Here is a 24,423-nt window from a genome sequence, read left to right on the forward strand (position 1 = left end):
AATTTAATCTGGCCTTGTTCATTACTGTCACGTCCTTGTCTGGTCCCCAGTCTGTTCATTATCCTTCTCACTGGTACTCGAGTAAAAGCTTGTTTAAAGTGGATGGACATATGGCGGCCCACAAAGGCAACCAATAAGTATTTTTCATCGACTTTCCGTCCGGTCCCTCCAATGGCCGTCAATGCCATGCTTCCAATATTTGTCACTACAGTGTCAACTACATCACTTTTGGTCAGTTCCCCACTTCTCATTTCCATCAGCTCACTGTTTTACCTATCCCAGTTCATCCAGTTAGTTCACGCCAGTTAGTCAAGTCACTTAGGAATCAGGCTATTTTATAAACAAAACATACATCAGATCGGTAGCAGAAGATCCCACAAAGCCACCTTTTACACAAAATCCAGCAAAACCAGCATATTTCCACATGCATTAGAAAATATAATGACAGTTATCGTAATTGTTCTGTCCGTGGCTCCAATGAGAAAGATGGCCACCTTATGTTACACAAGCGCTAGTGACAATATAAGCTCATATTTCTGCAACATGAACGTACTTTGTAGATGAGTGGGACCCCTTTGCATCAGCTGCATTATTGAATTGCAAGAAATGATTTGAGTGTGTGGTAAGGACTGATAGAGCCTAATAAAAATAGTTGACTACAATGCATAAAAGTGCACTATGTTAAAGTTAGCTGTGAACTATTTACAATGAACTGAGTTCATTTGGACTGTGTAAGCCTTGGTACTGTTCATTTTCCAAACACTATTAGAGTTAGTGTTTGTTTTCTTACCATGTAATTAACCTGTGTGCAAAAGTATTTAGATTTAATGAAACAGGTCTAAATAATTTAGATTGAACAGTTGAAAACATTTAATTTCATCAAGCAGTACAAATGGCAGTAAACTTTTCTTTCTTTTTTTTTTTAAATCAGCGTAAGGATGATAATTGGAAATATAAAAGTTTGAGAACACCTACGTTGACAGCAAGTGGCAAAATGGCTGCCACCTGAGATGGATAAAAACGACTGGATTTTGCTTCATAATTCATATTCCACATATGTAATATTAATCAGAATGTCATGTTTAGACTAGTGAGGTCACATATTATTGTCAAGAAATGTTTAAGGTTGACTACCCCTTAAACATTATTTTCTTCGACTTTAAACAGCTACCCCACAAAGTTTTGGAACATGTCTGTTAGTAATCCTGCAGCCAGTTGAAACTCTAGGAAGTAACTAGATGCCTGTGAATATTCAAATTAATCCAGGTCATTTCATTCTCGGGCCATTGAATCAATCACAACTGGACTGTTCTGGCGGTCTTTGAGGATGTTGTGCCTCTCATCCAAGCAACCTTCATCAGTTCATGCAACAAGGCTTCGTTATGATTGCACCAGCCTGGGTTGTTGTGGAAAACCCAACTATTTACAGTGTACTCCATATTGGCGGCACCCATAAAACAACACCGGAATTATACTTTTGGAATTCAATTAAAAGCAATCTTAACCGCTGTTATTTTGCTTACCAGAACAGTCAAGTTGTGATCGAATCAATGCCCTAAGATAGCAACTATATGTCACTCTAATCAATGGTTAAAGGTTCTATACATTTATTTGAAATGTTCAAACATTGTAATAATTACTTGGTAAATTGCTGTGAGATTCAGGTTAGCACTAAAATATGTTTAATGAGTAAAACACAATCCACCTCCATTAAATTACAACTTCCACCAACAGCAAGCCAAAGTCACTTCACAAACTTTGACCATGTTGTGTGTTTTTCCATTGCAGTTACTTAACCTCAATCTATTAAATGCCAAACATGCACTTTCACATTCTTTCACACAAACTTTCAACCTACCTTGCATCCAAACATCAGAGATATAGTGTTGTTGGTGCATGCTACTTTGCAGTGGCACAACATGTGGCTAACGTTAGCTAGCAGTTTCTGCGCTGGGGGGGCATCCTCGCCTTCACTCATACATTTAACATGAATACATGCATACTGTCACACACCCACACCCACACAAACGGAAACACACGTACACACAAACATGCCTGACTTCTTTAACCATGCTCCATCCTGCCCCACAATCCCCCACCCTGCCCCCCCACCGCCTGGATGTGGTCCTCAGCTTTGGCAGGCCAGCATCCTCTCCCTCTTGCTCTTCATCATTCTCATCTTCACCATCATCTTCATCAGCATAATCCTCATAGATTGTTAGGAAGCAGAGAGAGCCATGTCCCAGCTACTTGGGTCTGTGTGTACAGAAGTATGTCAGCATGTGTATGTTGTTGTTGTCAGCATTTGTGTGTGTGTGTGTGTGTGTGTGTGCATATGAGAGAGGATGAATGTCTATGTGTGTGCAAATAAGTCTGTGTATGCAAGTGTCAGTATGGATTTGATCTCCCTTATCTCTTTGCAGCAGCTGTCCCAGCCCTCCATCTCCTCTCACTATCTGAATGTTTGCCTCTGTTGTTCTATCGCTATCCTCTTCTCCCTTTCTCCCTCGATTTTCCCTTTCTCTCCAACTCGCTCCCCCCACCCCAACTGCTCTTTGCTCCACTGCCTCTCTCGGCCCGCCTTTTAACAGCAAGATCAATGAGTGACAGAGAGAATCAGACCTGCACAGAGAGTGGGAAGAATATCCTTTGATTATCTCTGTCGTGTCCCCATAATGTATCACGTCTTCTTCTTCAACTTGTCTTTCTCTCTGCTAATTACTTGGATATCCTTTGTCTTTGTCTTATATGCTGATAGACAAGTAAACAAACAGTCCACGTGCTGACGAAGCAAAGTGTTTATAGTGTACAGGCTGCTATTGTTTGCCAGTAGTCAGGTGGGGTACACCCTGACCTGGTCGCCAGCCAATCGCAGGGCCAAATAGACAACCATTCACATTCACAATCCATGCATGTTTTTGGAATGTGGGAGGAAACTGGAATACCCGCAGAAAACCCACGCAGAAACAAGGAGAAAATGGTAACTCTAAACTGCTAGGCCAGATCCCAGATTTAAAGCAAGGAACTCAGAACTGCAAACTTTTCTGAGGCCCAATCAGAGTCATAACAGTGTATGTGTATAGGTATTTTTTATAGGGTGCACTTATTATTTGTGGCAAGTCACCACTTGTTTTATATATTGAGTCTTTACACTGCACACTAATTCCTATATTAGTTCAATCATATTGATTGCATATTAATCACATGTTATTTGAATTATTATGTTTTAAAGGGACTGCAACATGAAAAATAAACTTTTTGGAGCTTTTAGCCATGTTAAAATGCTAATTCCTCACCAAAAACTTGACCAAAGTTGTGTTTTCCTCCATTTGCCTCTGTATGAGAAATTCTAGGTTATTCTGCTCTCCAAGCACCTGCCCCTCCCAACCTGAGAAAACGAGCTGTTGGCACGGTTTGACGTCATTGCGTGCGGCCCCACCCCTGCATCGCCTCTGCGGACTAAGCGTACGCCCACTTTCTCTGAGACCTCCCTCCATGGGATAATGACAAAAGTAGCCTTTATCAATAAACATTCTGTCCAAATGAATTCAAAGCAATCAATTATCCTTCACATTTGCAATGCCAAAGTACAATGAATTAACAATTGGCTGTCTTAAAAGCCATTGGCTGACACTGGTGTAAAGTAAACATTTGCGCTGATGTATTTAAATGAATGGATAGTGTAGTGAATAGGCGCAGGTTCACGACCCACTGTGGTGCTTTTTTTTCTCCTCCTTTCCTCTAACCTCTCTGCTCTCCTCTTCCACGATTCTTTGCGGCAAGGACCCGTTTTGTTTCAAATGTTTATTCAAGAATTGATGGCTTGCGTGACCAAACAAAGAGGTCTAGCAGCTCGTGAAATTTAGAGTCCATTTTAAAAATCGTCTTAAAACCTATCTGAATGTTTCATGGGCGTTGCGTGAAGCAGCCGGCTCGGACAACGTCATGAAAGGGGCGCGGCAGCCACAGGGGAAGAGGCGGGGTTTTACTGAACCGAGTGTTTGACGTCCGGGTAAGAAAAATAGCCACTGAAATAACTAATATTTCCTAAGAAATTACAGCGCGATTGTGTCAAAGGTAAGATTTCATCATTATATGCCTATAGTTAATTGTGGAAGGGCTTAAAATACCATGGTGTAGTCCCTTTAATAAAGAGCAAGGAGTAGAGAAACAGTAAAGATATGCGCTATGAACATGCAATGTTATAATTAATGCTATCGAGTATAGACTCAGGAGTTTCTAGTCATTGTTGTGATCAGTCAAAATGGCTTAAGATCTGTTCTTTTGATTGCCATGAAGCAGCTGAGTTTAGGGAAGACCAGAGAAGAAGGTTGAGGAAAAAGGAAGATATACATGTTTAATTAAAAAAAGGAAGTGACCGAGAGAATGCAACCTCATATGCCTCCCAGGCCATGCACTACATGTTAACATTTGTAGGTCAGCCAGCACGGAAATAACTATGCAGCCTGTGTGTGTGTGTGTGTGTGTGTGTGTGTGTGTGTGTGCGTGTGTGGGGGTGTGCGTGTGGGTGTGAGGGTGTGTGTGGGTGTACGTGCGCTGGTTTAAGTGTCCATTGAAACTATCCAGTATCCAAAAAGGCTCCATTCATCACAATTCCTCATTCAGTAAAATACAGTTTAAATATAACATGATCTGCTCTTATAGACGTTAGATGTCTATGTTCCAAGCGTGTATTATCTTAATGTTTAGCTCATCTAATTCATCTAGCCACGTTAACTACATCCATAACAGCAGATTTTAAGATTTAAGCTTTTTATTTTATTTTTATTTTTTATTTTTAAGTTGCTTATGATACTGACCCTAACATTGTGGCTATTTTGTGATGCTTACATATAGTGCCAATGTGTGGCAAAAGTCGAATATAACAGACTTTGAACAATGTTTTATCATTTGTAAATGTTTGTTTCTTAAAAGCCATAAAAACATTTATTTTAGTTACTTATTTGGGATGATTGTTAATTGATAATCTCAGAATACATTATCATTACATTGCAAAAGATCACAACTTTGATGGCCCAGATTAGAGTACCTCCACTGCAATTTATAAATCCCGTATTAAAGCATACCTTTTTATTCAGTACTTTGGCACAAATTAGTCAGTGACTGTTTAATCATTGTCCTTTTGAGTTTTTTATTATGATGTATTTTTAAGTGTTTGTTTTCTTTTTTTGTACCTGATTTGTATTGGGAGCATGTTCCATGGTGATTTTGCACTTTAAATAAACCGATTGAACTGATTTATTGACTAAATGATTAATATTTAGACTGTTTCATGACTAGTTGGGATTGCAGAGTAACTCTGGTGTTATTGCTATATTTTGCCGAAGAGAAAGAGAAATTTACTAAATCTAATTTATAATCTCAAAGTATGTTAACTGAAATTGTTATATATTAGTTTTTTTGCAAAATTAAAGAAATTAAATAATTATATAAAATATAAATTTTCTCTCATAATATTTATTAAGTATCAGTTAAATGTTCAATATTTTGGGGGAGCAAGAAAAACATTAAATTATTAGATGTACTGAGATATCACCAGAAATGTCTATCTATGTAGTCCTGACTGTAGGTTTTACATGTCCAGTTATGATGTGAATCTTCTGTTTTTGTTTGTGACAATTTTGAATAATAGATAGCAGAGTTAAAGCTTTTTGGCTGCAAAATTGATGATGTTATTGCATTAATTTTGTTTGATGGTGAATTGAATCAACCACTTGACAAGGTGTGATGCCCAATTTGGATTTTTTGTTAAATGCGATTTTTTTATGTACCGTTCACATTACAAAAACAAATGTGACATCTAATGTGAACGCAACGCGCCCGTGATGCGACTTGCATGCGCAAAGTGCACACGTCAAGTGACGTACACCCAAAACAACATCAAGGTGCGGTGTTCACGGAAGTAAATATTGTCCCGACTCGCAACGTTTTACCGCCAGCCAAGCCACTGAGGCAAACGACTTTTATCAGTGTCATATGCAAATTTAGCTGTGCCAACGTACGCTACAGATTGGTGGGCTCGTTTCACGGACGTGTTAGGAGTTTGATTTATATGTCTTGTCTGCATACATTATGCAAATTCAGCTGTGCAAACAACCATGCTCCTGGTTGGTGGACTGTTTTCACGCTCGTTCCTGTTTGGCTACTGTCCTCAACATCCCCGTGCCTCAGTTTTGAATGTGCTGTTTACAAACAGCAACAGAAATCCATCTGACTTATTTTTTCATTTCATTTCACCAGAGTAGCAAGGTTGGAAGAGGTATTAGAAATATCTGGGGGAAATAATGGGACACTCCTCGACCTCCTCATTTCATTGAGAAGTCTACCGAAGATGATGTTGCGTCATCGTCGTTCGTGATGAACCGTCTGTCTATCGCCACACGTCAACTTTATACTTCATGTTTCAAGTGTGTTTAAATTAAAGACAAATTAAAATTTAATACGGTTACTCAAAACAGCTTTGTATATATATTCAAAGACGTTTCAGTAGTCTCTCTTCCAAACACCTATCGCGAGATGCTGTGACTATCGCGAGACCTACAGCGAGACCGGGGATACCCAATATAGCGGCTAAGATAGAACTAGCTCTATTATGCTAAACAAAATCCGAGTTTAATCACCAAATAACCTGGCTTTTCTCTTCTCTCTTTCATCCGGCAGATTTGGAATACAACCCAGCATGGAGGACCTTGAACGTTTCATCGACGGATACTTTTACAGCTGCGCGATGGAGGATCCTTCCTTCGAGAAACCTTCCAAGAAGAGAAAAAATTACTCAACGACAGACACGGCCGATCTAGCTACTACGGACGTTTCGGTCAGTATGCTGGACTCCATAAATAAAAAACTAGATGTCCTCTGCCTCATCCGCGAGGACGTTAAAGAATTAAAGGTGAGTTTGGAAGTTCGTTGGCCAACAGGTAAGTGACCTCCAACGAGATAATGCCGAGTTACTCTCTTCACTCGCGGCTGTTCCAGCAGAGTTGGAAACGATTAAAAAGGAGAATAAAACGCTAAAAGAAACGGTTTTGGATGTCCAATCCCGTAGCATGCGGGATACTTTTATATTCTCAGGCATATCCGAGAATACCTCTGACAATCCAGAGGCTGAGATAAAAAAAAATATGACGACGTCGTAAAAAATTCCTCAGGAGACGGTAAATAATATCTCTTTTCACCGGGTACATAGTTGTTGATAAGTTATACATCGATGACCAACTATTCCGGAACCCCAACTCCACTCCCTGGCTGTTCTAATTGGCATTGGTGGAACTAAACTTTCTCCTCCGTGAGTCATCACCTTATCGTGGTGGAGGGGTTTGCGTGTCCCACTGAACCTGGGAGCTATGTTGTCCGGGGCTTCATGCCCCTGGTAGGGCCACCCATGGCAAACAGGTCCTAGGTGAGGGACCAGACAAAGCATGGCTCGAAGGACCCCAATGATGAATACAAACTTTGGATTTTCGTTTCCCTTGCCCGGACGCGGGTCACCGGGGCCCCCCTCTGGAGCTAGGCCTGGAGGTGGGGCTCGAAGGCGAGCGTCTGGTGGCCGGGCCTACACCCATGGGGCCCGGCCGGGCACAGCCCGAAAAGGCAACGTGGGTCCCCCTTCCCATGGGCTCACCACCGGTGGAAGGGGCCAAAGGGGTCGGGTGCGCAGTGAGCTGGGTGGCAGCCAAAGGCGTGGGCCTTGGCGGTCCGACCCTCGGCTACTGAAGCTAGTTCTGGGGACATGGAATGTCACCTCTCTGACAGGGAAGGAGCCTGAGCTGATGTGCGAGGCTGAGAAGTTCCGACTAGATATAGTCGGACTCACCTCCACACACGGCTTGGGTTCTGGTACCAATCCTCTCGAGAGGGGCTGGACCCTCTTCCACTCTGGAGTTGCCCACGGTGAGAGGCGCAGAGCAGGTGTGGGCATACTCATTGCCCCCCGGCTGGGCGCCTGTGCGTTGGGGTTTACCCCGGTGAACGAGAGGGTAGCCTCCCTCCGCCTACGGGTCGGGGGACGGGTCCTGACTGTTGTTTGTGCTTATGCACCGAACAACAGCTCAGAGTACCCACCCTTTCTGGAGTCCTTGGAGGGTGTGCTGGAGAGCGCTCCCCCCGGGGACTCCCTCGTTCTGCTGGGGGACTTCAACGCTCACGTGGGTAATGACAGTGAGACCTGGAGGGGCGTGATTGGGAGGAACGGCCCCCCCGATCAAAACCCGAGCGGTGTTTTGTTGTTGGACTTCTGTGCTCGTCACGGACTGACCATAACGAACACCATGTTCAAGCACAAGGGTGTCCACATGTGCACTTGGCACCAGGACACCCTAGGCCGCAGTTCGATGATCGACTTTGTAGTCGTGTCATCGGATTTGCGGCCGTATGTGTTGGACACTCGGGTTAAGAGAGGGGCGGAGCTGTCAACTGATCACCACCTGGTGGTGTGTTGGCTCCGATGGCGGGGTAAGATGCTGGTCCGACCAGGCAGGCCCAAACGTATTGTGAGGGTCTGCTGGGAACGTCTGGCAGAATCCCCTGTCAGAAAGAGTTTCAACGGCCACCTCCGGCAGAGCTTCTCCGTTGTCCCGGGGGAGGACCATGTTCCGTGCTTCCATTGTTGAAGCGGCCGATCGGAGCTGTGGCCGTAAGGTGGTTGGTGCCTGTCGGGGCGGCAATCCTCGAACCCGCTGGTGGACACCAGCGGTAAGGGATGCCGTCAAGCTGAAGAAGGAGTCCTATTGGGCCTTTTTGGCCTGTGGGACTACGGAGGCTGCTGACAGGTACCGGCTGGCCAAGCGGAATGCGGCTTCGGTGGTCGCTGAGGCAAAAACTCGGACATGGGAGGAGTTCGGTGAGGCTATGGAGAACGACTTCCGGACGGCTTCGAGAAAATTCTGGTCCACCATCCGGCGTCTCAGGAGGGGAAAGCAGTGCGCCATTAACACTGTGTATAGTGGAGATGGGGTGCTGTTGACCTCGACTTGGGACGTCGTGAATCGGTGGGGAGAAAACTTCGAAGACCTCCTCAATTCCACCAACACACCTTCCTTTGAGGAAGCAGGGTCTGGGGACTCTGAGGTGGGCCCCCCTATCTCTGGGGTCGAAGTCACTGAAGTGGTTGGAAAGCTTCTCGGTGGCAGGGCCTCGGGGGTGGATGAGGTTCGGCCGGAGTTCCTAAAGGCTCTGGATGTATTGGGGCTGTCGTGGTTGACACGTCTCTACAACATCGCGTGGACATCAGGGACAGTGCCTCTGGATTGGCAGACCGGGGTGGTGGTTCCTCTTTTTAAGAAGGGGGACCGGAGGGTGTGTTCCAACTTTAGAGGGATCACACTCCTCAGCCTCCCAGGTAAGGTCTATTCGGGGGTGCTGCAGAGGAGGATCCGTCGGGAAGTTGAATCTCGGATTCAGGAGGAGCAGTGTGGTTTTCGTCCCGGCCGTGGAACAGTGGACCAGCTCTACACCCTCAGCAGGATCCTTGAGGGTGCGTGGGAGTTCGCCCAACCAGTCCACATGTGGACTTGGAGAAGGCGTTTGACCGTGTCCCTCGGGGAGTCCTGTGGGGGGTGCTTCGGGAGTATGGGGTACCGGGCCCCCTGATACGGGCTATTCGGTCCCTGTACGACCGATGTCAGAGTTTGGTCCGCATTGCCGGCAGTAAGTCGAATTCGTTTCCTGTGAGGGTCGGACTCCGCCAAGGTTGCCCTTTGTCACCGATTCTGTTCGTAATTTTTATGGACAGAATTTCTAGGCGCAGACGGAGTGTCGAGGGGGTCCGGTTTGGTGGCCTCAACATTGCATCTCTGCTTTTTGCAGATGATGTGGTGCTGCTGGCTTCTTCAAGCCGTGATCTCCAGCTCTCGCTGGAGCGGTTTGCAGCAGAGTGTGAAGCGGTTGGGATGAGGATCAGCACCTCCAAATCCGAGACCATGGTCCTCAGTCGGAAAAGGGTGGAGTGCTCTCTGCGGGTCGGGGATGAGGTCCTGCCCCAAGTGGAGGAGTTCAAGTATCTTGGGGTCTTGTTCACGAGTGAGGGTAGGTTAGAGCGGGAGATCGACAGACGGATCGGTGCAGCGTCTGCAGTGATGCGGACGCTGTATTGGTCCGTTGTGGTGAAGAAGGAGCTGAGCCGAAAGGCAAAGCTCTCGATTTACCGGTCGATCTACGTTCCTGTCCTCACCTATGGTCACGAGCTGTGGGTCGTGACCGAAAGAACGAGATCCCGGATACAAGCGGCCGAAATGAGTTTCCTCCGCAGGGTAGCCGGGCTCTCCCTTAGAGATAGGGTGAGAAGCTCGGTCATTCGGGAGGGACTCAGCGTCGAGCCACTACTCCTCCACGTTGAGAGGAACCAGTTGAGGTGGCTGGGGCATCTGGTTCGGATGCCTCCTGGGCGCCTCCCTGGGGAGGTGTTCCGGGCATGTCCTACCGGCAGGAGGCCCCGGGGACGACCCAGGACACGCTGGAGAGACTACGTCTCACGGCTGGCCTGGGAACGCCTTGGGATCCCATCGGAGGAGCTGGCTGAAGTGGCTAGGGAGAGGGAAGTCTGGGCTTCCCTGCTGAAGCTGCTGCCCCCGCGACCCGACCCCGGATAAGCGGAATTGAAGACGGAATGGAACGGAACGGAACTAAACTTTGTTTGATTATTAGATGTATACATATACTGTATATGTGGTTATAAAACCTAAAATATGAATACTCATTATCCATCCATCCATTTTCTTAACCGCTTTGTCCTCACAAATCTTGCTTAGGTTACTAGTTACTGGTGTATTGTTACATGTTTAATCCCCCGCTAATTTCCTTCACTTTCACCTCCTTCCCCATTTTATTACTGTTATATTCACTTACACGTTACCTCATATTTTACACAAATTACATAAACCACCTAACCACTTTGATTCTATCCTATAACATGCCAATATTAACAAATAGCCTATACAGATATATATATACACTGACTATGACTGAGTCTATATTGTTTGTATGCATAAATTAGTTCCCCTTTATTATTTGCGATATTTATTGAGCCGTTTGCATAACTATATGCCAGGAAAGAAGGATTCAAGGAATTCACTCTGGGGTAACAGAACACAAAATTAATCTATATGCCGATGATATTTTGCTTCATTTAGAAAAGCCTGCTATTTCGTTAGGGGAAGTATTTAACTTAATAACTAAATTCTCACATTTATCAGATTATTCTATTAACTGGACAAAATCAACACTACTACCTATTACAGAAAATCCATGGAACCCTGCAAGCCAGGGCCCACACTACTCATTTCCTATAGGTAATTTAAAATACGTAGGCATAAAAATCTCACCTAAATTAACTGATTTAATTCATTTAAACTTTACTCCACTCTGGATAGTATTTATTGTGACTTGGAGCGCTGGAATAATCTTATTTCTCTAATAGGACGAATAGCCACCATTAAAATGAAAGTTTTACCCAAAATAAACTATTTTTTCTCAATTATTCCATTTAAACCTATGTCTAACTGGTTCCAGTTGTTGGACTCGGCCATTACAAAATTTTACTGGAATAAAAAAAAAGCAAAGATTAGTCTATCTATTCTTCAGAAAAGTAAATCCAAAGGAGGTCTAGAGGCACCAAATTGTATGCACTACTATATCATTCTATCGGCACAACCCAACAGAGATACTAACTGTTGGCTGAAACTAGAACAGAAGGATTGTAATAACCTCAGACTTTTAGATTTACTCTTTATTACAACATCGATTAAGCGACACAATTGTTTTAAAAACCCAATAATTTCCGCCACCCTGACTGCCTGGTGGAAGGCACTAGAAATGACAAAAGCCCAAGTGGAGCCATACGGGCTTTCTCCCCTATGGCATAACCCCAACATTCACTACACACGCACATGCACATACAAAATAAAAAAATAAAATAAAAATAAAAAGGAGCGCAATGAGGATGACATGTCAAATTGGTAAAATTACCGAATGAACAATACTGAGCTCTCCAAAAAATTAAAAAATACAAAGATAAATTAACCCCGACTTTCAACAACCAATCGTTTTATTTAGGTGTGTGGAAGCAGAAATGAATTACACATCTCCACCATCTTTTCTCAGATAATATGTTTATATCATATACATCCTTGCTCCAAAAATACAAAATAAAAAACGGAAATTTTTTACATTATCTGCAAGTTAAAAGTATGATAAAGAAACAAATTCCAACACTTTGGGGTACGCTCCAACCGCCTGTTTTAGCTAAGATATTACCAATCATTCTCCGACAACAACAAAAAAACTCTCAAGAATATATAAGTTACTTTCGTATACTGATAAAAAGTCTTTACCCATCTCGAAATGGGAAACAGACTTGTCTACAGCTCCGAAATCTGACTGGTTGATTCAAGTTTGTGAAAACGTATTTAAAATGACAAAACACAAATTTAAAACTTATCCAATATAAAATTATTCATAGAACATACATTACTCAATATATGATGAAGAAAATGGGGCTCTCAATCTCCGACATTTGTCTCCAGTGTTTACAAAACACTACAGACACTTAGTTTCATGCTTTATGGTTATGCACTCTGGTTATGTATTTCTGGACTAAAGTCTTAGAAAAACTTTCCGCTATCTTGGACTGTAGGATACCTTTATCTCCAAACTTGTGTTTGCTAGGTGACCTAACAACAACTGACTTACCACGTAAACAATTTCAATCTACACTTGTAGCCCTTACTATCGCGAAAAAAGTGCGCCTCCTGCCCCCGCGCGGTTGGGAAGGGCTACGCTGGTCGCTCCTCTTAACTCACTGCACTAGTTTTGCACAATACACTTTGTTAATAGGGGCTGGGTTGTGGTGGGCCGGTGGGGTGCCTGGCGGGCCTGCCGAGCCCCGTCCTGCTGCGTTAGGCTGGGGGTGCGGTTCGTGTTGGGGTGGGGGGCGCTCCTGGCTCCTGGGTTTGATCTCTGCGGGGCCCGGAGGTTGTGCCTTGGCGCTGCCGTGGCCTGGGGGACCCTGGGGGGTTGTGCTTGCTCTGTCCTGGCCGGGGTCGATGGCTCCCCTCTTTGGTGGAGCTTTTCATGCATGCCAGATCCACCACACCAGCATCTATCGAAATTCAAACACAATCTGCTTCTTCCTCTGGTCGTTGAATCAGTGGAAGCTGATGTCTGTGGATCTCACTCTGCTTCATTTATCCTTCCTTCCTTTCCTCAGTCTCTCCTTTGGTCTCTTGAGGTCTCCCTAATTTGTTGGAATTTAGATGTTTCTGGGGTTTGTGAAAGACTCTGGTTGGTAACCCGGTGGGTAGTAGGTGATGTCTGGTCGGTGCTGGATTTCACTTTCCTTTCTTTTCTTTGAACCTTCCTCGGGTCTCCTGACAACCTCACGACTAGCTGGATTCTGAAGTATTCGGTTTAGGTGAACGTATGGGCTTTTTAATAGGTTTTAGGTGAATTCATAAGTACACACTCACAAGCACGCGCACACACAAAATAAAAATAAATAAAATAAAAATTAATAAATACATTAAAAAAAGAGAGAGAGAGAGAGCAATGATGATGACATGACGAATCTGTAAAATTACCAAATGAACAATACTGAGCTCTCTCCCCAAAAAAAAGTCTCTCTTCCAAGCACTCTCTCCCGCTCGCGCAGAGCGCATATCGGCTTCTGATGACGTATGAAGCGGATGCGTGCGGATGAGTGTTTTACAGTGCAGACGCATCGCATACATATCCGATTTATATCCACGTACGAAAGAGGCCCAAGTCATGTGTGAAAAAAATCGGAATTGTACCGTTCACACTGCTTGACAAAAATCAGATACTTGTGAAAAAAATCGAAATTGAGCTGCAGTGTTAACACAGCCTCAGACTCTGTTCAGAAAAAACTGTGTTGTCAGTAAAACCATGTAATGAAATAAATACTGTAAAATTAGACAGAAGTGAAGACAATATCTTTTAGATAGAGAGAGACAGAGACAGAGAGCGACTGACAGACAGACAAACAGTGAGAGTGACAGACATTGACAGAGAGAAAGAGACAGACAGTGACAGACAGACAAACAGTGACAGACAGAGAGAGAGAGAGAAAAAGAAAAAGAAAAGAAAAGAGAGAGAGAAAGAGAGAGAGAGAAAGACAGACAGACAGACAGAGCACTCATCCATGAGGGAGCAAGCGCACAAGCACGCGAGCAAGGCAAAATACTGAACCAAGTTCACAAGCTGCTCATAAGGTCTGAAGACTCAAACTTTTTGTTTAGATGCATTGCTTAAGTTGACCCTGGTGACTACAGCCTCCAAATTGGACTACAGCTATGAGTGATTGGCATCAAAATTCAACAGGAGACATCCTGCACATGAAACATCTCCAGAACTAAGTAGTCTTGCATGTTGCCAAGTAAACCCTCAACATTAATTTAGACATGACCTGCATTTATGTCAGTGTTTGAAAACTGTAAATAATGTGTTACAGCGCCATTTCACAGATTTTAGTCAAAGCATACATTTATATTAACTTAGACGACGTTGATACATTTTAAAGCAAAATCCACATTTCAATCACTTAGGATAAGACTTAGAATGGTGAAATTTTTCTTCTTGTCAACATATACATTTAAAAATGACAATATATATAGTCATAACTTAGAGCTGGGCAATAATTCAGTATAAATATGTATCGTAATAGACACGTGATCAAAATAAATACAAAATGCGTTCGCTAAAATGTTCAATAGATTGTGCCCCATGCTAGCTCCAGTGATAGGCAGCGCTGACCCTCAGTAAGCATCACACTCAAGTCACAATCCGACAAGTAAAACATTAACGGATTATGTCAATAATGAACCCGCTAAGATGGTTAGTCAACTGTGATGCATGCACGCCAAGAGAGTATTAGTCTGTGAGGTTATTTGATATGATACATTTACATTCATTGAATGAAGGTTAATGTAACTGTATGAACAATATTGTGTTGGAGTAGCATCTTCCACAAATAAGCATTTACAGGAGGTCTATGGACGTAAACAACTTTGTACAGTACGATATACACAAAAACAGTATACATTCCTTGAAATTTTGTTTTACTACCAGATATTTAGAATGACATTTTTCCTTGATAGTTGCCTTTTTTATTTCATTTTATTTGAAATTAGTAAACAAAACAAAAAAATCACCATCATCATCTTTATGGAGAGTGTTGGGTATAGTGTGTTCCAAGTTTAATATTAAACAGTTGTCATCCTTTCAAGTTAAACCTGCAACATGCCACTTGCCCAATAGCTTGTAATTACACAGGGAGTCCTCATGACTTCAGGCATCGCTAATTGCAAAAGAGGATCAGGAATTGGATCTTGCTCGACTGACATACATCTTGCTCCATGTAGATTTAGGGGGCATGTATGATAAAGAAACTACTGCATACTGTACTGTATTTCATATTCAGTGCTGTAGTTAACACAGTATTGGCTAAAATATATGAGAAAACATTTTCATGCATGCTATATTGTACTTTTTTTTTTCTATAGTATATTATTGCATATTTTCAAAGGGATTGAAGACTCATCTTTGTGCATGTGCAATTATACAGTATACAGATAACAGTAACATATCTTGCCTTAAAATGCTAATTTGGTTTTGCTGTTTTTGACTGTGAAATGACAATAAAGGTGTTAAAACAAGCTTAATAGCCCCACTAATATACTGTTTCTACTTTAAATGTATGAAGGTACATTACATTGAGTGAAGATGTCGAGTTTTGATGGTCCATCTTGACATGGAGCACTTGTGGTAGCCCAATCGCTGTCAGATGCACAACAGGAAGGGTCATCTCAACATCTAGTGACACAGTCCAATTCTTCACAACCGGTGTAGAGCCTACAGAGTCTTGAGAACTTGACTTTTGATATGGACAAAGATAGTCCTGCTGCAGATGTGCTCAACAATCTTAAAATTGATTGGGAAGTTATCTAATATCCTCTCCTTGTCAGTGCGAGTCCTGTTCCCAGTTACAATACTACAACTGCACCAGCAGTTTAGAAGGTGTGTCAACCTTAGTGAATCCTACTCTCATTTTTTTTCTCCCTCTTTGTCTGTCCTAAAATAGCTCCAACTCACTTAAGTCTATAAGCAGCCTATACTAAGCTTCTTATGAGGGATTCTTGCTCTCTTGGATCACGGGAGGCCAGCAACAACAGCACATTCCATACAATTACAATAGGACCAAAAGAAGGACAATAAATAATCATAACATTGTATTGGTAAAAAAAAAAAAAAGAGAGAATATCAAGATTTAAATATAATGTAACATTTGCAAATTAATGTCAATTTTGCCAATTTACAGAAGATCTGACAGTAAATTTGAAATAAATGTAACTACATACAGTGTTTTGATTTTTAAAATGTGGTGGTCAAAACCACAAGACACAGTGAGAGCTTAAACAAGGTGATGAGTCGAGGAAAGATTTCGAGCAGATTAAGATTGGATGTAGTATATTCCCCAGCAGTAACCTACCTGTCTTTAGCTGGGAAAAGCCAGTGTTTTTAATTCATTATCTTAATGTAAAGATAAATGTGATTAACTAGATGCATTTAAGGCTTAAACCGTGTAGTCTATTTGTATGATTGCCAACAGTGTGTGTGTGTGTGTGTGTGTGTGTGTGTGTGGGTGGGTGTGTGGGTGGGTGTGTGTGTGTGCGTGCGTGTGGCATCAGTGCTGTACATCTGAACTGTAAGGCAATGCTCTGCTATGCAGAGAGTAAATGACCAAATGTCACAAGTCTGGAAAACACAAACCTGTGACGGACAGTAACCCGGGATATTGACTCAACCAGTGAGTGACAAAACAAGAGTCTACCCTTGAGGCCGTTGCTAGACAGAATGACAGTTAAGTATGTAGATGTAGGGATGTAACGATAACGGCAATATTGTTGCAATATTAAAACTGCCACAGTATTGTCATAGTCATGTCACAATATAAAAAAAGTCAGATTGATTTCCATTCGTGTAGTTCTAGCACCATCTGGTGGCAAGTTTTTTTAGTGCAGTTTAATTTTCATAAGGTATGTTTTGGTCCTTCTTTGTTTAAAACCCACGCTAATGGTCAGATGAAGGGGAACGTAATATGCTTCAAGCATATTACATTCCACTTACGTTCACAAGCCTTGTGAGTCATTGTATAGGAACTCAATGTGTGCATGCATTAGCAAGTGCCTCAATATTAAGTGTTATAAGAGATTGTAGGTTGTTTAGATGAATTGCTGTTATGTAGAATAGCACAATATTGTGTTGTTGTTTTTTGTATGAGCTAATTTTTTTACAAAATTGTAACTTTAATTTTTTATATATCGCCAACCTCCCCACAACATCGTGATCATTATCGTATCGTGACCTTCATATCGTATCATGATGTTTGGATATCGTTACATCCCTAGTAGCTCGTTCTATCCCAAATGACCGCCAGGGCAACATGCTATCCGGCATCGTCGTGTATGAGTCAACTACCGCGTATTGCGTTCTGGCTCCACAAAAAGGTTGCTGATTTCTGAGGACTCCATTGCCACTACCAGCTCACAGACTTTCGATTAATATATGTTATGTTCATGCATCAGTTATGGCCAGCCTGCCAGCACGGACATATGCAAGTCTGTGCCTGCAAGATTGCATCTGGACGAGTTTTGTGCGCCTTCCAATGATGCCACGTTACGACAACTCCAATTGAACAACATGAAACATTTTTTGTTCCGTTTACCTTGATTATTTGTCTCCATATAAAATACAGAGTTACATTTTTATGATTGTTTTATGTTCATGTTTCTGAATGAAAAGGGGGGTTGGGTGGATGGTTTGGGGGTGGGGGGGGGGGGAGTGGGGGCATGTACTCAGTGTATTACGTCACTTCCGCTTATGGCCCGACAGTTCATATCAAGTATACCGGATATAATCAAAATTTAATGCATATAAAATGTAATATTTCTTCTAAAAACATGTCCATGTTTTCCCTGTGAATAACTATTAACCACAATCAGATTCCCAAAACCACAAAGCCCCTTCGAACCTGTAGTGTGACGTCATCAGCAGGTGCCAATCTTCAAGATTGCTAATCATGGCAGCCAATCAAAGCCAGTGTGTTTACATTAAAACTATGATTAACTTCTACCTAGCAAGCCTTCCATGAAAGCCTTGTCGATTGACTTTTCTTCTGATTGTTGAAGCATGCACGTGTCCCAGGTGCAGCAAAAGAGGTCTGCAAATCCCTCAATGTGATGCACAGGTTGGCTTTCACCTGAATTATCATTTGTCTTGTGGTTCTTGCTGATATTTTAGAAGGTCATCCACTTCTAGGCAGGATTGTAGTAATTGTCAGTGTTATTTTAAAATAACAATGCATTGAATTGATAAACCTACACCTGTTATTTCATATAAAATGTAATGGTTCAGATCAACAAAATCAGGTTGAAACAAATGGAAAGTCCAAATTGCTCAAGTGGTTCACATTTTTGAGCAGCACTGTATATATATATATCCAAAATATTTTATACAAAGCAATTTTTTTCAAGTAGTGAAAATAGTTACTCTGCTGGGCAAAGAGTTACTTTATGAAGTAATTCAATTGCTAACTCAGTTATTTTTAAGCAAGTAATTAGTAACTATAACGTTCCCAACACTGGGAATACTCGGACTGTGGGCGCAAAGGGACATTCTGGTCGATAAGCAGCCAGATATCTATCTATCTATCTATCTATCTGTAGATCTATAGATCTATCTATCTATCTTATCGATCGATCGATAGATCGATAGATCGTTTACTCATCCTGTGAGTGTTATGTGAAACATTTCTGCGCAGTATGCCTAAAACTCACTAAGTACTGTAAAATACAAGTCCGCCACATTGACAGACAGGCCATGTTGTGCACAGTCAAGGGCACATCAACAGAAGTCAGGATGCAGACTAGCATCTCTCTGACTCTAGCTACCATTTCAATTGTCCACAGCGGGACTCGAACCAAAGACCAAGAGCTCCGAAAGAGCTTGTGGCTCTCCATTGACAGCAAAAATAGAATACATGTCTTACCTTGACCCCTGGGCTTGGGCTGGCTGGACCAGGGCTAGTGGGAGAGGAGATGACTTTCAGTGGCCCATGGCTGGTTATAATATAAAGAGAGTTCAGAGGAAAAAGGTGAGTGTAGGAACGTGATATTAGAAAAATCACAGCTATTAACCCATTAAGGCCGGGAGCGTGCGAACGCATTTCTACCGTTAAAGCCGGAAGCGCTCCAGCGCTCTTCTCCCTTTAAAGCCGTGATCTCGGATAAGTCATTTTGTTTTGTTTTGACCAATTCTTGTTCTCTTAGCCGATGAAATGCATCAGAATATACACGAGAGGGTGACGTGGGCCTCGTAGCATGTCATGGAATTTTATTTGAGCATTTATGGCTTACGCAGATTTGCGGGAGTTATGAAATAAATCACGCGATTGACGACGGCGCAGGAGGACTTCGAACCAGTGTAACCAGTCGACAGTGGCATATTTTTAAGAAATATGTTTGTAGACAATGAGAATGTTGAAAATTTTAACGGGTTTTGTAATGGAATGAACAACGAATATATACCATGTTCAGCATATAAATGAAGATGTGATTTAAGGAGATATAAATTAAACTGCTTGAATACCTCTTATGGGGTCCTTTGCTTTGTTGCGCTGAGAGACTGGTAGGACTGTGGCTACCAAATGTAAGTTTTAGGGGGCTGGGAGTCTTAGGACTTGATTTTGGTGTATTTTTGCCTGAGCCTTGTTCCTCATTGGCCGAAAGAGTCGAAGTGAGGATGGGAGCATCTGCGACTGTGTTGGTAGATGGGCTGATGTGATTACTGGTGCTGGGTTGGGTGAGATTGTCTGGCATAGAGTGCAACACTAAACCTTGGATGGTTCCCGTGACGAGGCTTGAAACAGTCGCTAGGTCAGTTGCACTGGTATGACTTTTTTGTTGTTCAGGAGTAGTGGAGGAGCATTCTGAAGGCAAAATGGTGTTGGTGGCATCAAGAGGTTCGTTGGTACCATTTTGTGGTATCGCATTCTGTGTAATTGATGGAGGGTCTGTGCACGATGCCACACCTTTATTCGTTGTGGGTGCAGAAGGGGACGAGGGCTTAGAAATGTCCGTTACAGTAGACATCAAGACCCCATCCTGGAATGGAGGGGGTGGGGCACGGTACTTGACCTTGGCTGGTTCTGGCTGAGAAATAGAAGACTGCAATGTAGGGGACACTACTGGCTGTTTTGTGGGTGCCACAGATGGGATTGGAGGAGCAGGAGACTTGATTGATTTGGGTTTTGGAGATATGCATTTTGGCTGGTTTGGTCCTCCTGAATCTGGCGGAGGGAGCTGACTAAAAGTCGGCTCTGGCACTGCCGTAAATTGTGCTACTAGATTGTCGGAGGAGGGAGGTGTCACTGTGTCAGCAGTCAGTTCGGTTGAACTTTGGCTGTCAGCAAGGATAGTTAACTCATAGTACTCCTGAATGTCTGCAAAAAAACAAGGACAGTTTAAATTCATGACCTAACAACTGTTGAATTGACAATTACAGCAGTTAGTGTGCGCGCGTGCGTGTCAGCTAAAATATACTGTGAGGAAAGAAACAGGGACACTAAAATCCTGGTCATATATCAGATATGTAAAAAGTCTAACCTGCAACATGTAAAGTACACAAATAAAATTTAACGTACCTACATTATGATGATAATGATGCTTTATTACAGACTCAAAATCCAACCACAAACAAACCAACTCCACAATAAAAATCGAAGAGTAAAAATACACATACCAAAATACACTAGGAAGCATTATATAAAAGACAACAATACCAATGTTTCCAGAACTGGGACTGGTATCATGCAGCACTTAAACTGATGTTTGACAAGTGTACAATAATTTCATTATTCGAGTCATTTAGCCGACAGACAAATTTAAAGATCATATTTCTTAGTGCCGCCTGCAATGTGTTAACCCTTTCAGTTACAAACATTTCACTCGTGCTAGTCCATCGAGGACTATTAAGTAATACTCTCAGTGCATCATTATATGCTATCTTGATTTTTTGCAAACTAGTTCGGCCATAATTTAACCACAGATGTGCCGTATACAGAGTACAGTATGCTCTAGGCCCGGCGCTACCTACAGATATTTTCATCATCAGTCATTTTGCCCGTGAAGAAATTACCAAGATATCTGACTTTATCACAGAGTGCAAGATTATTATTCAAAAGCTCAAAATCTGGGAAATTCAGATATGCATCCTCTTTTGTTCGAAAAATCATTACTACACTCTTAATAGCGTTATATTTAATATCGTGATGTACACCATACTGTGAACATTTATTTAGCATCTGTTGGAGTCCTGTACTGCTGGGAGTAAAAATCACCAAATCATTAGCATACATACTATGGTTAACTAATAAGTTTCCAATCATGCAACCAGTTTTGCAGACCCTCAACTGTTTGGAAAGATCATCCATGTACACATTAAATAGCAGTGGGGAAAGAATTCCCCCTTGCCTCACCCCATTACTAACACCAAATGGGGCCAAGCGCTACTCCCCCATTTTACTTGCATGGTTTGATGGCCATACCAGTAAACCAGGATCCTCACCAAGTATTTAGGCACACCTTTCTGATCCAATTCTTCAAATAATTTCCTATGGTTAATATGTTCAAATGCCTTAGAAGCATCTATAAAACAAAAACGGATGAATTATTACTTTTATACTTGTTAACCATTTCCTTTAAAGCATAAATACACATGCCTGTACTATGTTTACCTTTGAATCCAAATTGATTATCTGTAGTCTTTATAAAGTAATTCAGCCTGAACAGCAAGATTTTTTCCAGCACTTTAGACAGTACACTGGCTAGTGCTATAGGCCTATAATTATCCAGGCTGCCCACTTTGCCGGCTTTATCCTTGATAACGGGGACCAACATAACAGAGAGCATTGAATCTGGGAGAAGACCATGAAACAAGAGGCTTGTAAAGCATAGAGCAAGGAGATGAGCTAACCTCATACTAGCATAATTAAGATGTTCAGCAGAAACCTGATCTGCGCTACTCACTTTATTATTAGGCAGGGAGGCAGTTGCCTCAGACACTTCATGTGACGTAATCACCAGGGAATCATTGTAGTCAACATTATCCACTCTGTGCGGTTCACTCAAAATGCAATTAAACAAAGTGCTATAATGCTTTTGCCAGAGTGCTACAATGTTATCAGAGCAAGATATTCCTTCGACAGTACTAGGTAGGGTTATCTTAGAGTTATTTAGAGCTATCACTTATTTTCAGAAGCCAATGAAATTATTATTTAAAAGCTTCTAAGCCAAAGAGTCAGCCCTAAAGGTCTGCTAATTTTTTTTGCTGGTGCTGATCTGTTAGACTAAAAGCAGTGCGCTTGGGTCACTGGTGACAAATGTACAGTAAAGTAACAAGCAAGAATGTTCAACAAAATTACAGATTTTTTTGCAGTGCGAAAAAACAAAAAGGTCCAACTTTTAAAGCAAATCACTGTAATAATATCAATGTACAAGACAACAGGCAGTGTACTGGCAAGTCGACAGTATTCTTGGGGGATCCAGGGCCACTGGCTTCTCCAACTACTATTTGTTCTGTCACCATCTTAACAGAAAGCAATGATCCAGGGTGTTTTTCATATCAAAGTGCTACCACATACCTTTTTTCTTGTGTATTAGGCTCTCAGTGGAAACATTTTTGACGTGTACAATGAGGCCTACTGTATATTCATCATTCAGTTATGTTTTTCAATAGTATTTGGGGGGAGGGGGGGTCCATCCATTTTAGGTTTGGTATTATTTTTTACACAGTAATGATAAATAACGTACATCTACGTTAGTCAATATATCAGAATAGTTTAATTCAATCATTCCTGCTCCGATGAAGAAGTTTTAGGTCAGTTAGCATGTTTTTTTTTTTTTTTGGTTGGTTGTTTTTAGTATTGGCCAATTATAATACACTAGTGGCCTCTAGTGGCGGGTTAGATGCTACTCAGCTAGAAAAGTAAATTAGCTGTCCTTTTCCCTTTCCAAAACAAATGGCACCAAGATGGATGTTTTTTTTTATTTTTTTATTATTATTATTACTACACTGATTTTACCTGACTTGACTTGACTATAAGTACACCTTTGCACGCACATCCAGTATGTTTATGTTACAAGCATTATACCAGTGGTCCCCAAAACCGGTCCACAGCCCAGTACATTTGGTAGCCTACTGGGACGCACAGACAGATTTGTATTTATAGTGGAACTTACTATATTCTACTTTTCTACTATTCATCTTATTAAATAGTCTACCCACAACAAGGGCTGGACAGGGATTCATTTTCAGCCCTGGAGTTTCATGGCTCAGACCGGCCCACTTAAGTTTACAGTGTTTTAAAGATTAAGTATATTTCATATGTATTAATGTATCAATCTAAAATAGATTAAATATTCCAATAAGTACCTAATGTCAATAGTTATGTTGTATATGATCAAAAATTAAAATCATTTACTATATTACGATCAGTTTATCTGAACAATTATGAAAATTTTTAAAATAAAAAATAAAGTCAAGAGTGCTAAAGAAATTGATTTGACCACCTGTCATATTTTCTAAACATAAAACCTACATAAAGAGATAATAAGGCAAGGTACAAAACAAATTTTCAATTTTTTTTGAGAGCTCAAATAATGAACTGCAATCACACTAACTTTCTTGCGCTAGAATGTGCTTGAATTACTATTAGCAAGGGCAGGGATTACAAAATTTGGTACAAAATGCAAAAGTTAGTTTCAGTCACATTTAAAAACTAGTCATTTCTATATATGTTTTCAATGTAATTACTATATTATTATTTTTAATCCCAAAAAGCAGATCAAGCCCTGCTATTTATCTCTTCTTTCTAGTGGAGCAGCATGGGGTTTATTCCCCTCAATGTAAAACCTACTGTTCCTAAATACCACAACAATAAATTACTAGTAGAAAAATGATCAGCCAAACATGCTATTGGACCATTATTTACACATTATTTTGTTTGTTTTTGTGTTGCACTCTGGTGTTGCTTATACTCTGGTGTTGCTTGGTCTTCTCCAGGGGCATGCACTTCAGGGCTATACATTTGAGTTTGGGCACATTTGGCGCGTCAGCTCCACTCCTTTTTATTTATTTATTTATTTATTTTTAACAGGAGTGTCTTGTTTGGTTGTAGTGTCGGCTAGAGGGCGCTCGCGAGGGTGGGGGAGGGGAGAGCACATCAGCGCAATAAGGAGAGGAACAGAGAGAGAGCGACAAAGTGACTCCTTTCTACGCCACTTTTTTCGGCTATCTGACTTTCTTTACTTTTGAGAGTGTATTTAATTATTT

At 41.7% G+C, this 24,423-nt stretch overlaps 1 protein-coding gene across 6 annotated transcripts in view; it reads right to left on the minus strand.

The window, feature by feature from the left end:
- The window catches only part of LOC147165202 (discs large homolog 1-like protein), a 127,316-nt gene that overhangs the window by 96,560 nt on the left and 6,333 nt on the right, over positions 1-24,423 (minus strand). For 5 of the 6 annotated variants that reach the window (XM_086088316.1, XM_086088315.1, XM_086088312.1 and 2 more), the window contains 2 exons: positions 19,681-20,533; positions 19,082-19,151 (listed from right to left, as the gene is read on the minus strand). In XM_086088316.1, the coding sequence (XP_085944442.1) occupies positions 19,082-19,151; positions 19,681-20,533 (923 nt within the window). The remainder of the gene's footprint in view (positions 1-19,081; positions 19,152-19,680; positions 20,534-24,423) is intronic. The other variant, XM_086088314.1, reaches the window with a different exon arrangement.

This window comes from Leptonotus elevatus, chromosome 11 (genome assembly GCF_054856555.1).
Source record: "Leptonotus elevatus isolate MCC_2025b chromosome 11, RoL_Lele_1.0, whole genome shotgun sequence".
NCBI classification, from domain to species: domain Eukaryota; kingdom Metazoa; phylum Chordata; class Actinopteri; order Syngnathiformes; family Syngnathidae; genus Leptonotus; species Leptonotus elevatus.